We start from the raw sequence: 13,573 nt of genomic DNA, 5'->3' as shown, positions 1-13,573 counted from the left end.
GGCTCAGCTGGCCATACTGGGCAGGGCTTTGGTGTAGCCCTCACCAGCCTGAACTGCCTGCTCGCCTCTTCACCTGCAGGGGAGCTGAGTCGCCTGCTGGAGGAGAAGGAATGTCTCATCAGCCAACTGAGCCGTGGGAAGGCCTTGGCCGCTCAAAGCCTGGAGGAGTTGCGGCGACAGCTAGAGGAGGAGAGCAAGGTGGGCTGGCGCTGGTGACCATGGAGTATGCCGGTGGGCACCAGGGCTACTGGGCTGGACCAACGCTGAAGTCACTGATGTCCCTGCAGGCCAAGAATGCCCTGGCCCACGCAGTGCAGGCTTTGCGGCACGACTGTGACCTCCTGCGGGAGCAGCATGAGGAGGAGGCTGAGGCCCAGGCTGAGCTGCAGCGGCTGCTGTCCAAGGCCAATGCCGAGGTGGCCCAGTGGAGGAGCAAGTATGAAGCAGATGCCATCCAGAGGACCGAGGAGCTGGAGGAGGCCAAGTGAGTGCTTTGCTGGCCAGGCCACTGCTGTGCAGAGCTTTATGCATGGGTGGGCAAAGGGAGCTGTTGGGCTGTTCTCCCTTCCTCCACGGTCCACACCTTGTCTGCTCCCATGGCCTAGAAAGAAGCTGGCACTACGGCTGCAGGAGGCAGAGGAGGGCGTGGAGGCTGCCAACGCCAAGTGCTCGTCGCTGGAGAAGGCCAAGCTGCGGCTGCAGACAGAGTCAGAGGATGTGACCCTGGAGCTGGAGCGGGCGACCTCAGCGGCCGCTGCCCTGGACAAGAAGCAGCGGCACCTAGAACGGGCACTGGAGGAACGGCGGCGGCAGGAGGAGGAGATGCAGCGGGAGCTGGAGGCAGCACAGAGGGAGGCCCGTGGCCTGGGCACTGAGCTTTTCCGGCTGCGGCACAGCCATGAGGAGGCACTTGAGGCCCTGGAGACACTCAAGCGGGAGAACAAGAACCTGCAGGGTAGGACCTGCTGCATGCCAGGGCCAGGGGTTTGAGCACCTCGGAGTCATGAGGTGCCCTGGTGGGGACACCCTGGAATCAGCGGTGAGTGGAGCGACCTGGGTGGGAGTACAAGCCATGGGGGTGAACCCTCAGCACCCTGTCCACTGCAGAGGAGATCAGCGACCTCACGGACCAGGTGAGTCTCAGTGGGAAGACCATCCAGGAACTGGAGAAAGCCAAGAAGGCACTGGAAGGTGAAAAGAGCGAGATCCAGGCTGCACTGGAGGAGGCAGAGGTCAGGGGCTGCCGCAGGGGTGGGTGGACACTGACCTGCTGCTCCCTGGCCACACTCCCACCCCAGCCTGACTGCTCTGTATCTACAGGGGGCCCTGGAGCTGGAGGAGACCAAGACGCTGCGGATCCAGCTGGAGCTCTCCCAGGTCAAAGCGGAAGTGGACCGGAAGCTGGCAGAGAAAGACGAGGAGTGCACTAACCTGAGGTGTGTTGATCCTCCTCCTGTCCCTGCCTCCTGAGAGCAGTAGGGAAGGGAAGCAGTGTGTACTCTGCCCTCTCTAGTCTGAGCCTCCCACGTGACTTTCTCGGGTCTGGGTTGCTGTCTCCATTCTAGAGGTGAACCTGAGACATTAAAGGACTGGTACAAGGTCACACCATGGGGATGGAGCCAGTTAGTCCACCTGTCTGCCTGGGCCTCACTCGTGTCCAAAAACTTCTTCTGATGGGCCACAGGCAGTCACAAGGGTCTTTAACCTGGGGAGGGATGACTCACTTGTTCTCAAAATGGGTTCCTGTCCCCAGTAGTCCTTGGGCATTTGTATGGACAGTTGTGTCCTCATGGGAACTCCTCTCATGCCACCCCCCTCCCATAGGCGCAATCACCAGCGGGCTGTGGAGTCCCTGCAGGCTTCCCTGGATGCAGAGACACGGGCCCGCAATGAGGCGCTGCGGCTCAAGAAGAAGATGGAGGGTGACCTCAACGACCTGGAGCTGCAGCTGGGACATGCCACCCGCCAGGCCACGGAGGCCCAGGCTGCCACGCGGCTGATGCAGGCGCAGCTCAAGGAGGAGCAGGCAGGGCGGGATGAGGAGCAGAGGCTGGCGGCTGAGCTTCGTGAGCAGGCACAGGCTCTGGAGCGCCGGGCCGCGCTGCTGGCGGCAGAGCTGGAGGAGCTGCGGGCTGCCCTGGAACAGGGCGAGCGCAGCCGGCGGCTGGCAGAGCAGGAGCTGCTGGAGGCCACCGAGCGCCTCAACCTCCTGCATTCGCAGGTGGGGACAGGAGTCCCTGGGGACAGAGCAGGCGCAGGCCTGTGGGCTGGCTCTGAGACTCCGCTTCCCCTCAGAACACAGGCCTCCTGAACCAGAAGAAAAAGCTGGAGGCGGACTTGGCCCAGCTGAGCGGGGAGGTGGAGGAGGCTGCACAGGAGAGGCGGGAGGCTGAGGAGAAGGCCAAAAAGGCCATCACTGACGTAAGGCGGGGCCAGGGTTGTGGGGAGCCTGGGGCAGAACGCAGAGGGACTTCTTCCCTGGGGCTGGTCACCTGACCCGCCCGTCCTCCCCCAACAGGCGGCCATGATGGCCGAGGAGCTGAAGAAGGAGCAGGACACTAGTGCACACCTGGAGCGGATGAAGAAGACACTGGAGCAGACAGTGCGCGAGCTCCAGGCCCGCCTTGAGGAGACAGAACAGGCCGCCCTCCGTGGTGGGAAGAAACAGGTGCAGAAGCTGGAGGCCAAGGTGTGTGAGGACCCTCTAGTCCTGGGCCCAGGCAGGGTGGGTAGCCCGGGAATGGACTTGGCATCAGGCCCTCCCTCTACCCACAGGTGCGGGAGCTGGAGGCTGAGCTCGACGCAGAGCAGAAAAAGCACGCTGAGGCCCTTAAGGGCGTGCGCAAGCATGAGCGCCGTGTGAAGGAGCTTGCATACCAGGTGGGCGACGGTCTCCCTGGGGAGGTGCCCTGGAGCTGGCCCAGCGTAAGCAAACCCTGAGTCCCCCTTGCCTGCCCAGGCCGAGGAGGACAGGAAGAACCTGGCTCGCATGCAGGACCTGGTGGACAAGCTGCAGAGCAAGGTCAAGAGCTACAAGCGCCAGTTCGAGGAGGCGGTGAGTGCGTTGGGGTCTGGACACCTGGAACCAGAACCCCTCAGCATGCCCGGGCTGATGCCACCCCAGTTCTGCCCCAGGGTCTGTGGCCAGGTGAGCAGTTGCTCCACCTCCCAGCTCAGAGACCCAGAGGGAAGAGAGAAGCTTCTGACAGCTCTGGGGAGACGTGCCTTCCCCCTGGCCAAAGCTGGCCTCTGAGGGGCGGGGCAAGCACATCATGATGTTGGTGTGTTCCAACTTCCTTATTCCTGCTGTGGTATTGGTGAGGACAGACAGTGGCAGTAGGAACAGAGTTGAGGACCAGGAGGAGCCACCTCCCTTCTGGGGATGGGGCGGGGACCAGAATAAGCATCTCAGTCACCGAAGAGGAGCCAAGGCCCTGTGTGTGCCCCCAGGAGCAGCAGGCCAACACCAATCTGGCCAAGTATCGCAAGGCCCAGCACGAGCTGGACGATGCGGAGGAGCGGGCAGACATGGCGGAAACCCAGGCCAACAAGCTGCGGGCACGGACCCGGGATGCCCTGGGCCCCAAGGTGAGGCGTGGCGGGGCACTACCCTTGGTGCAGGGCAGGGTGTGGGGGATGACAGGTTGTACTGCTCACTCAGCCATCCCTCTCCCCTCAGCACAAGGAGTGACGGCCTGAGCCCCTGGGCTCTGAAGAGGGATGTCTGCTGTTGTGCCTCGGGCTGAGGCCACCCGCCCCGACCCTGCCATCTCTGCATCCCCTCTGCTGCCCTCCCTGAATAAATGCCACGGCTGTAACCAGTTTCCTTCTCATCCTTTGGGGTTCAGGAGGGGAAAAGTCCTAGGGACAAAAGCCAGGTCCACAGCAGTCATTTAAAATAAAGTTATTTAATAGTCTCCATTTAATTGGTTTATTTGCTGTTAATAAATTGGCAACACAAGGAAGAGCCCCATGTCCAGGCTCAGGCAGGAGCTGCTGTCCTGTGCCCCAAGGGATGCAGGTAAAGGCCCCTCCACTTCTGTGAGAGCCCCCTGGGATGAACACAGCAGCCAATGAGCAAACAACCAGAGGAGCTAAAGGAAAATGAGGCAGGAAGGGCAGAGGGGCAGGCTTGGGGGAAGGCAGCATTCTCTGGTAACCCCCACCCCTGCCCAGGGCTCAGAAGCCTTTGCCTGGGTCTAAAGGCCAGGGATAAGGGAGGCTTGGCTCACAGATGAGGGGGGTCACCCATATCTTCCTCCCCATCCTGGAACTGACAGCCAAGTAACCAGGCAGGAGCTCAGACAGAGCTAATGTTAAAAGTCCTCTTACCACTGGGTGGGCCTGGGCCCCACGGTTCTGACGGAAAGGTGGGCATGGTACCCCATCCTCATTATGGGGACTGAGGCTCTCCAATGACCTGGGGCCCTGAGACCCAGGGGGACCAAGGGCTTCTAGGACTTCCCTCCCACCAAGCCTGTACCCAAAGACCTGGGGCAGGCAGAGAGCAGCAGGGAGGCACGGGAACAGGGCAGGGTGTGTGGCATTGTACCCACGCTCACCCACACTGGCCCAAGCTCACTCCTCAGTGAAATCCCTGTCTATGTCCATGTAGGGCTCCTCGATGTAGCTGACGAGGGCAGAGGGTGACTGGCGGTCCGGGTTCAACAGGATGGACACTGTCTCCTTCCAATATGAGAAGCTGATGCAGGAGCTCTGGGCAAAGAGGGAGGGGCTGAGGGGCGCCTGGAGGACCCAGGTCAAGCCCAGCACCAGGACACCCCTCTGAGAGGCCCCGGGTCCCACCCATCACCACCTGGAGGGGTGAGGCACTCACATTCTCTAGGCAGGTGCTGTCCTTGTCCTTGTGCAGGTAGTGCTGCTGCCAGAAGCGCAGCAGGTTGTGGAAGTTGTTGAGCAGGAAGCCGGGGTACTTCTTGCTGTGCTCCATCCGCTGCAGCAGCCTCAGGTACAAAGGCAGCCGCTCTTTCCGTCGGGCCAACATCAGGATCACTAGGCTGGTGTTGAGGCAGCTGACGTTCTCCTGCAAGGCCACAGGCCCGCCAGGTCAGGGGCTGGTGGTAGCCCCAGTGGCCCTCAGTGAACCTGGGCAGCCACCAGGCAAGAAGGAGAGTGGCCCAAGGCCTACAGCCACCCACGGAGCTCTTCCCCACACAGACGTGAGATAGGACTGGGGGAAGGGGGCCCCAGCACCTGGCCTGAGCACCTTCCTGTTCGGCACGCCCACCTCCCACCCTACCTGAGGGGAACATGTCCCAGTCCAGACCTCAGCTGAAGCATCACTTCCTCCGAAAGGTCCATCCCCAGGCAGGGCTGGGTGCATGAGTTAGGGGCGGTCATCCCCCTTCAGAAATGCCATTCAGCACTAGCCTGTGTGCCTTGGTGGGGAAGAGTTCTGCCCCACTTACCATGCGCTCCCCATGGAGGGGGGCCTTACCTCAACATGGAACCAAAGACCACCTCTAAGAGGCGCTAGGATCACCCCCACTTTAGATGAGGGGTGAGGATCAGAGAAGGAAAGGCTGCATGACTGTTTGGTGAGGGAGCTGGGCAGCCTCAGGTCCTATTCCTAAGCTCAGCATGGCAGGAGGGGTGAGGCAAATGGACATGGGGGAGGTGGGGAGAGCACTGGCCTGGGAGTCAGCCTGGACCTGAAGGGACTTGCTAGACCTCCTCAGGCCCCGTCCATTCTATGGGGCACTGATTCCTCCCGAGGTCAGTCCTCAGAAGAGCTAGGTCCCCGGAAATGCACTTCTGGAGTGAGGGTGGGAGACAGAAATCTGCTGGGCTCCAGGACAAACGAACTGGTTTCTAATCAACCTTCCCTGCCAGGGCCTCTCACCTGGGTCAGCGTCTGCACATGGATGATATTGATGAGGCGGAAGAGGAAGGACATCTGCGTGGGCACCTGGGCTATGTAGGCGAGCAGGCGGCACTCGGACAGGACCTCGGCAACTGCGGAGGGAGGTGAGGGTGCGCAGCAGGTCAGGCTCAGGCTGCCCAAGCCTCTAGTCAAGCCCCGCTTGGGTCCCGACTCTAAGGCTGGGAGCTCATCATCAAAACAGCTGCAACGAAAGCTGACTGTGGCAGGAAGAGGAACCTCCAGCTGTCCTGCCACGAGGCAAAGCCCGTGTTCTCAGAGCCCCCAGAAGTGCCCCACACCTCATCCTCCAGAACCAAGCGCAGGGCAGCTCTCCCGCAGCCCTCCCCGACCTGGCTCCAGACTCCCTCTATATCACACACAGGAGAGTTTCCTCCACAGGAAAATGAATCCACGATGCTACATTAAGAAAAACAATGGAAAAGTTCAAATCCTCCTGCAGAGCTCCTGGTGCAACTGGTTTTCCACACCAGCTCTCGCGTAAGTCTGGCCCAGGGCTGAGACCACAAGGCACAGGTTCTGCTCCATCCACTTGCATCCAAGCAACTGCTTCCCACACAATAGGGAGGTGGGGCAACAGCCAAGGTACCAAACTCTGTGTGGCTGTTCCCCTGAAACAGACCCTCTGGGGCAGAAAGAGGCGGCAAACAGCTCAATTACCAACCAGGATACTTTTTGCTATCAATGACGGTGACGGTGATAAGGAACAAGTGCCTGACTTTTTTTTTGGCGGGGGAGTCACAAACCCTCAAGAGAATCTGCTGGATGCCACAGGCCCTCTACTAGGAAAAAAAGTACCCACGTGGACATACACACGGAAGTGCGTGGGCAAGTCCAGGTGAGTTCAGACGCCCACTGCACCACAGGGCACTGAGGACAAAGGAGCCAACTAATCCTACCAGGCAATACCAGCCCAGAACAGGAAGGTCTTTTTCTGGTTTGTTTTTTGCATTTTGCTAGCAACAATGGTTTCTGACCTTGTCAAAGTGTACCTGCTCATTAAAGGAAGCACGAACAACAGTGAAACAGCAAAGCAGCAAGGCGAATCGCCCTGACCACCCTGAGGCCAGGCCCGCCATATGGGCGTCTGGCGCAGGCCCTCAGTCATTCTTGTCTCCCTACTGGAGACGGGGTGTCTGATGCCAGCGCGCTCACCCTGCGTGCTCGCCTTGACAGCCTGGCTTTCATGTACCTTTCATATCCACCTGGTTTTCAAATCGGTCCAGGGACAGAGTGACACAGCGCACCAGCATGTTGGAGTCCACCAGGGAACTGTTGATCTGCTTCAGGAACACCTGGAACTGCAGCAGAAACCAAGCTCAAGGTGGGCGGTGGGCTGCTGCCAGCGAAGGCCATGGCCTGGTGGAACAGTCACTGCAAGGGGCATGAGCGACCTCCACCAGCCCTACTGCTTCAGATAGGAAGACAGAGGCTCAGACAAGCTTCCGGACCTGCCTCACTATCCCGGTACTAAAGGCACCCCCTGGAGTTCAGCACAGATCCGACACTCTGGCCAGTGGTTTCACACTAACGGGTGCTAGACTTCACTAGTTTTTACTTCTGATCTTACTTCAGTCAGCCTGAGCTGGGTTTCTGTCACACACACACCCAGTGAGTCTAACATACCAGGGCCAGTCCCTCCCTCCAGCGGCTCCCACCATGGCACCCACCATGCTACATCACAGCAGGGGCACAACCCACGCATTCCCACCTTCAATCAGCCCCGGTTTTCATCCCTGCATTCCCAGGGTCTGGCACCGTGCCAGGCAGATCATCCCTGCATTCCCAGGGCCTGGCACCGTGCCAGGCAGAGCAGGTTCTGATGAATGTCTGCCAAAGACTACCCATTCTCCCCTGTAGTCTCTAGTTTAAAACCTGTGCCTGAAGACTGGCAGACCAGGACTCCAAGAAAACTTCTGGACAACCCAGCACACTCCACAGAGCCCTGGGTTAACTTTACCTTTGCATCGGTGTTGATGTATTTGTTGAATCTCTTGAATGCATCAACGTTGAACTTCATCAGCTCCCCCAGGAGGTCAAAGTAACTCTGGAGGACATCCCTTGACTTGCACTCGCTGTCCACAATGCAGTAAAGGATGTGCTGGGTGAGGAGGGAGAGGGTGAAGCTGGGTGAGGAGGGAGAGGGTGAAGCTGCGAAAATATTGTGTTTTCATACTGGTTCCCTCACCAGGATGCTGGCTCAAAGCAAATGCGTGCTCTGAGCTCCATGCCAGGCCCTGGGGTGGGTGCCCCCACCCCACCACCACCACCCCAGGGCCTGGCATGGAGCTCAGAGCACGCATTTGCTTTGAGCCAGCATCCTGGTGAGGGAGCCCGAAACCCTGTCTAGATTATTGTCTGAGGACACTGGTAGCTCCAAGGACAGGACCAGGCCTGACAGACCTCACCAGGAGGTGGAGCAGACTGGGAATGTGGCACAATCTCTCCCCTGCTCAGGGCATACAGCTGAAGCCTGTGACCTGTTCTATAGTCACCAAGATGGCGGGATGCTCAGCTCCCAGGTGAGGGGAGGTGCTGTCACCAGGTCTAACATGGGCCACTGCCTAAGCACTGAGGTCATTCAAGTAAATGAAGGACAGAATTTAAAAGCAAAGGACACATTTTGACCCCATGGTTTGTGTTTATGAAGTTGTTTAAATAAAGTTTATACCAAAACATTGAGTTTTCATCAAGAGAATAAATCCAATTTAACTCCTTTATAAAGTTTTCTACATTTTCTTGATGTTACATTGGTTTGGATCAATTCTTTTCCACATGGAATTTATAATTCATGGGTCAGTTTCTTGTCCATATAAAAAAAATTGTTTTAAAGACTAATGATAACTTTGGCCATTTTGCTCTAAGTTTCACTTTTTCTGAAGACCATTATTCAATAAAGGAAAATTAACTTTTACTATCAAGATATCCTCAGAGTCAAAATGCCTTGCTGGGTAACTAAACTCTCACCCTCCTGCATGGCCTGGCCACCTCTCAAACCTGTCACCCCTTAAACACCCATGGGAAACCCACAGTTGGAAACCCAGGGCAAACACTAGGGCCACCTGCACTGGCATTTACAAGTCAAAAGATTTGGTCTGCTCCTGATGAACTGCTTGGGGGTAAGGACAGGACAGCAGTGCATGGGCTGGGATGATGGGACCCAAGACCCTGGCTCCTCCGGACCATACCTCCAGGAGGCCTCGCTTCAGCAGGAACATCTGGTCCGCATAGGAAGTGGTCCCTCGGAGGAAACTCTCCACAGCCCGAGCTTGCCAAAACCTGCAACCCAAATATCGGCTCGGGTGGCTAAGGCTGCCCTCTTCTGGCTCTTCTTCAAGTCCCCAAGGAGTTGGGACATGTTTGCTGCCTTTTCATGTACTCAACAGACATTTACTGAACATCTACCAAGCACTGGGCTTCATCCTGGGCCTGGGACACAGCAGCGGCCCCATCCTCACAGAGGTGCCAGCTCAGTGGAAAAGTCTATCTGGGTCTGTCTGGAAGGGGCTGTGTCACAGAGAAGGTGCCATCTGGGATAGAAGGGCTGGCTCCAGCAAGTCCAGCACACAAACAGACTCCAGGCTTTGCCCTTTCAAAAGAATGGGAGAATGTGCAACCGAGGGGCCAGGAATGTGTAAGGGAAGCTGACAGACACGTGCGGATAGGCCACTGGGCTCATAGATGATGGGCTGGCCTAGAGAAGTGATGGCTAATGCTGACCGAGGGGCCCAGAGGGCACAGCGGGGATCCATGACAGGGAGTTTGGACAGGGCACTGAAGTGACAAAGGCCCATGTGGGCATGAAGCCTCTGGACAGCTCATGCCCAGCCCTGATGGAACTCCACCTGTCCATGGACCTCAAGCCTAATCTCAGATGTGTCTAAGGACCTCAGAGAAGGCCTCCCTGTACTCACCCAGCCCCTACCCCTAGCGGCGGAAGAAGCTTGCCTTTGCTCCTCCATCTCCTAGGCCAACCCTGGCTCCATTCCTTTCTACACTGCACTGAAGTAGTACAGCTCTAGGGAATTCATAGCAGGGCCCATTTCCTAGTTCTGTCCCACCCATGCAGCACCAGCACAGAACAGGTGCTTGGTGAATTCTCGCTCACTGTGGGCTGGAGCAGAAGCTCCCATATACCTGCGAGTCAACACAGGGCAAGATGGGTGTCAAACTACCTCTCCCCAGCAGAAACTGTGCTTCAGGAATGGACTCTGGTGACTAAAAGAGGTATTCCTAACCTCCTGAGAAACACCTGGCTTGGGGCCCCACAGAATTGGCAGGTACTTGTCCCCAGACCCACCTGAAAGATGACTCTGCTGGCTCCTTCTTCATGACCTGCAGCAGACGAGTTAATAAGCCCCTCTTCCCATCACACACCAAACTCCTGAAATAAGAGAGACACTGATGACAGATCCAAGAGGCTGCCAGGGGCCTTGGGGCCAGGTCACTCTGCTGGCTTAGGTGGTGAAAAACTATGGGGACATTTCCAAGTCTGCAGGATGCCTCCCTGCACCAGCTGGGTCTGGGGCCCAGGAGACCCGTGCAGCCACAGAATTACCACCACAAATGCACTCCCACCACATCTCAGGCCAGCTTTCCCTCCCAGGCCAGAAACACATCCACAGTCAGACAAGGCTCAGAACTGCCAGAGGGGGGCTGTTTATACCAAAAATGTGTTGAAACAGTCCACGACAGTCTGCCAAATGGGGCGAAGACTGTGCCAACAGGGTGGGGCCCAGCGTACTCCCTGCCTGAGCTTCACTTTCAGCTGGCCTTGGGCAAGTGCCCACAACTCCAGGCCTCAGCTTTCCAGTCTATGAAGCAAAGGCAAGAGATGAAGAAATAACTCAGGCCCCATCATGGGGGAAGGAAGAGGGCCAAGCAGGCAGGGACCTGGGCCCTTCAAATAGAGCAGCTCTACTGTGATCCACTACAGACATCTCGGCAGGACTGGGGATGATTTTATTTGAATGAAGCATTCTGCCGCCTTAAAAAAAAAGGTTGGGAGGCAAGGAGTGGTGGCTCACACCTGTAATCCCAGGACTTTGGGAGACTCACTTGAGGCCAGAAGTTTGAGACCAGCCTGGGCAACACAGTGAGACCCCATCTCTACAAAAAAAAAGTAAAAACACTAGCTGGACATGGTGGCCCACACTTGTAGTCCCAGCTACTTGGAAGGCTGAGGCAGGAGGATCACTTGAGCCCAGAAGTTTGTGGCTGCAGTGAGTTACGACCACACATTGCTCTGCAGCCTGAAGGACAGAGCAAGAACCTATGTCTAAAAAACAAAGTAACAACAACAACAAAATCCAAAAAGGCTGGGAAATTATAGCTGTTGCTGGATGAAATCCACTGTACTATGACGCCTGTGCGGCTGGCCCCGCGGCCTGGCTCTAGAAGGTTAGGTGAATCTAACCCAGGTAACACTGCCCAACAGTCGGCAGCAGGTAACAGGCTTCTGTCCGCCCTGCTTGGCTGCAGATGTCACCAGGCAAGAAAAGAGCACATCAGCAAAGGTGCTGAATGCACAAGACAAGGGAGGGCAGTGCGGAGCACACGTGACTTCTGGCAGGTGACCTCTCTGAGGCTCTGCTACCTCACTGTAAAATGCAGGTGCTGATGGGGCATCCCTCCTAGGGCTGCCGTGAGGCTCCAGTGAGAAAGTGCAGGTGACAGGAATATAGTGCCTGGTACACAAGAGCTACCTGTGAGAGAGGACACACGTGCAAGCCTGCCTGTGCTCACCTATGAGCTCCCAGGGAACGTGGGCAGCCAGGACAGGCTAAGGGAAAAGCCGCAGCGCCTGCACTCACCTGTCGGTGTTGAGGACAGCTTCTACCTCAGGGATGTTGGCCTTGAGAGAGATGGCACTGAGTTCGTTCAGCTCCTGGTTATTGAGTAACAGGTATTTGTTCCTGAAACAAAATGGGATAGAGGTGGTAAAGGGCAGGAATTGAGGCTGCTGGGTCAGCACTGGGATACTGCAGGGTCTCCTGCCCACTTCCTGCGGAGAGAATCTGAGAAGCCACCAGGCACTTTCCTCCAGCACCTCTCACTCCAGCCAGCACTCGCAGGAGGGAACTCTGGGCCCTTAGGCTGTGGAATCTCCCTGCCCCCAACCCCTAACCTCTGCCTGCCACATTCACTGACAAGGCCCCTTCCTACAGTAGCTCTGGGCCTTTCTCTTTGCCTACATTTCTGCTTGTTTTCTTAAAGGCACCAGCACCTCAGCATGTCCAATCATACTCAAGCCTGGCCCTGCTGCAGCCATCCCACCAGCCACAGAGGCCTGGTCAACTGTTTGACATCCCCTGACACTGACACCCAGCTTGCCATCCAGGCCTGTCACTGCTGGGTCCTGTGCTCCCAGGACACTAGCTCCCTAAAAGGTATCCCACTGGAACTGAGTTATCACACAGGGTCCAAAGTGATCCTCAGAATCTAGACTCTGATCCTGTCATTCCTGGTGAAAACACTTCCACAGCTTCTCACTGTGTTTAAAACATAGACAATTTCTGGCTTAGGAGGGGGTTATATCCTGATAAACCCATCATATTTGAAAACACATTTAGGCCAGGCATGGTGGCTCATGCCTATAATCCCAGCATTTTGGAAAGCCAAGGTGGGCGGATCACAAGGTCAGGAGTTCGAGACCAGCCTGGCCAACATGGTGAAACCCCGCCTCTACTAAAAACATAAAAAATTAGCTGGGCATAGTGGTGCAGCCTGTAGTCCCCAATACTCAGGAGGATGAGGCAGGAGAATCACTTGAACCTGGAAGGCGGAGGCTGCAGTGAGCCAAGATGTCGCCACTACATTCCAGCCTGGGAAATAGAACAAGACTCCGTCTTGGAAAAAAACAACAAGAAAAGCCATTTAATATATCTAACCTACTGAACCTCACAGCTTGGCCCAGCCTACCTGGAATGTGCTCAGAACAATGACAGTCTATACTTGGGCATGATCAATGGCGACAGGGCAGGCACAGTGCAGAGTATTGGCTGTCTATCTTGGTGACTGCATCAACTGTGTATCATTAGCCCAGGAAAAGATCAAAATTCAAAATTCTACTTCTGTACCACTGTAGAGTTGAAAAATCCTAAGTGATGGACTGTTTGTATATAAAATCCAGGCCTGTGAATGTGACCCACAAGGCCCTGTGTAGCCCAGCCCAGAGCAGAGCCCACATCACTCCCATCTGCTGGCCACACTGGTCCTCCCTCACTCAGGCACTTCTGGCTAGAACATTCACCCTCTCACATGCATGTTCACTCAGTTCACTACAAGCTGACCCTCAGGTCTTGGCGCTGACAAGCCAATTCTGCAGGAGAGAGTGCCTGAGTGTCCTCTGCCAGTTCTGGACCCTGTCAAATGTCCTCTCACAGACCCTGCTCCTCTCTTCCTGCATACCATCCCCACTTGCCACTCATGCTCAGCGGTGGAATCCTCTGATAAATGATTGCCTCTGTATCAGGACTGTCTCCGTTTCAGACCCTGCCCTTCACGAGAGCAGGGACCATGGCTGTTGGCATTCAAACTGACATTCCACAGAGTACTCAGATTGAAGAGTCTGATGAAAGCCAGAGACGTACTTCCTCAGGCAAAACAGTGCAGTTCCATAACATACGTGGTGCCATTTTTCTGAAGGTCAACATACTTCCTGGAGCCCTT

The 13,573-nt window shown here is 56.4% G+C and overlaps 2 protein-coding genes across 16 annotated transcripts in view; one reads left to right on the top strand and one right to left on the bottom strand.

Annotated features, from left to right (window-relative positions):
- The window catches only part of MYH7B (myosin heavy chain 7B), a 46,285-nt gene extending 42,364 nt beyond the window's left edge, over nt 1–3,921 (top strand). For all 8 annotated transcript variants that reach the window (XM_078371057.1, XM_078371055.1, XM_078371058.1 and 5 more), the window contains 12 exons: nt 80–198; nt 288–484; nt 606–955; nt 1,108–1,232; nt 1,321–1,436; nt 1,825–2,221; nt 2,296–2,421; nt 2,519–2,689; nt 2,776–2,880; nt 2,960–3,055; nt 3,451–3,588; nt 3,680–3,921. In XM_078371057.1, coding sequence (XP_078227183.1) covers nt 80–198; nt 288–484; nt 606–955; nt 1,108–1,232; nt 1,321–1,436; nt 1,825–2,221; nt 2,296–2,421; nt 2,519–2,689; nt 2,776–2,880; nt 2,960–3,055; nt 3,451–3,588; nt 3,680–3,691 — 1,952 coding nt within the window. In that variant the 3' untranslated portion in view covers nt 3,692–3,921. The remainder of the gene's footprint in view (nt 1–79; nt 199–287; nt 485–605; nt 956–1,107; nt 1,233–1,320; nt 1,437–1,824; nt 2,222–2,295; nt 2,422–2,518; nt 2,690–2,775; nt 2,881–2,959; nt 3,056–3,450; nt 3,589–3,679) is intronic.
- The window catches only part of TRPC4AP (transient receptor potential cation channel subfamily C member 4 associated protein), an 80,496-nt gene continuing 70,815 nt past the window's right edge, over nt 3,893–13,573 (bottom strand). For 2 of the 8 annotated variants that reach the window (XM_008995477.5, XM_078371059.1), the window contains exons 12-20: nt 11,716–11,817; nt 10,203–10,286; nt 9,091–9,181; nt 7,863–8,003; nt 7,095–7,203; nt 5,864–5,976; nt 4,838–5,044; nt 4,563–4,716; nt 3,893–4,094 (exon numbers count right to left, since the gene is read on the bottom strand). In XM_008995477.5, coding sequence (XP_008993725.4) covers nt 4,579–4,716; nt 4,838–5,044; nt 5,864–5,976; nt 7,095–7,203; nt 7,863–8,003; nt 9,091–9,181; nt 10,203–10,286; nt 11,716–11,817 — 985 coding nt within the window. In that variant the 3' untranslated portion in view covers nt 3,893–4,094; nt 4,563–4,578. The remainder of the gene's footprint in view (nt 4,095–4,562; nt 4,717–4,837; nt 5,045–5,863; nt 5,977–7,094; nt 7,204–7,862; nt 8,004–9,090; nt 9,182–10,202; nt 10,287–11,715; nt 11,818–13,573) is intronic. The other 6 variants (XM_035298033.3, XM_078371060.1, XM_008995474.5 and 3 more) reach the window with 3 other exon arrangements.

This window comes from Callithrix jacchus, chromosome 5, assembly GCF_049354715.1.
Source record: "Callithrix jacchus isolate 240 chromosome 5, calJac240_pri, whole genome shotgun sequence".
NCBI classification, from domain to species: domain Eukaryota; kingdom Metazoa; phylum Chordata; class Mammalia; order Primates; family Cebidae; genus Callithrix; species Callithrix jacchus.
The sequence above is the reverse complement of the archived record's forward strand: the minus strand, read 5'-3'. Positions and strand labels throughout refer to the sequence as shown.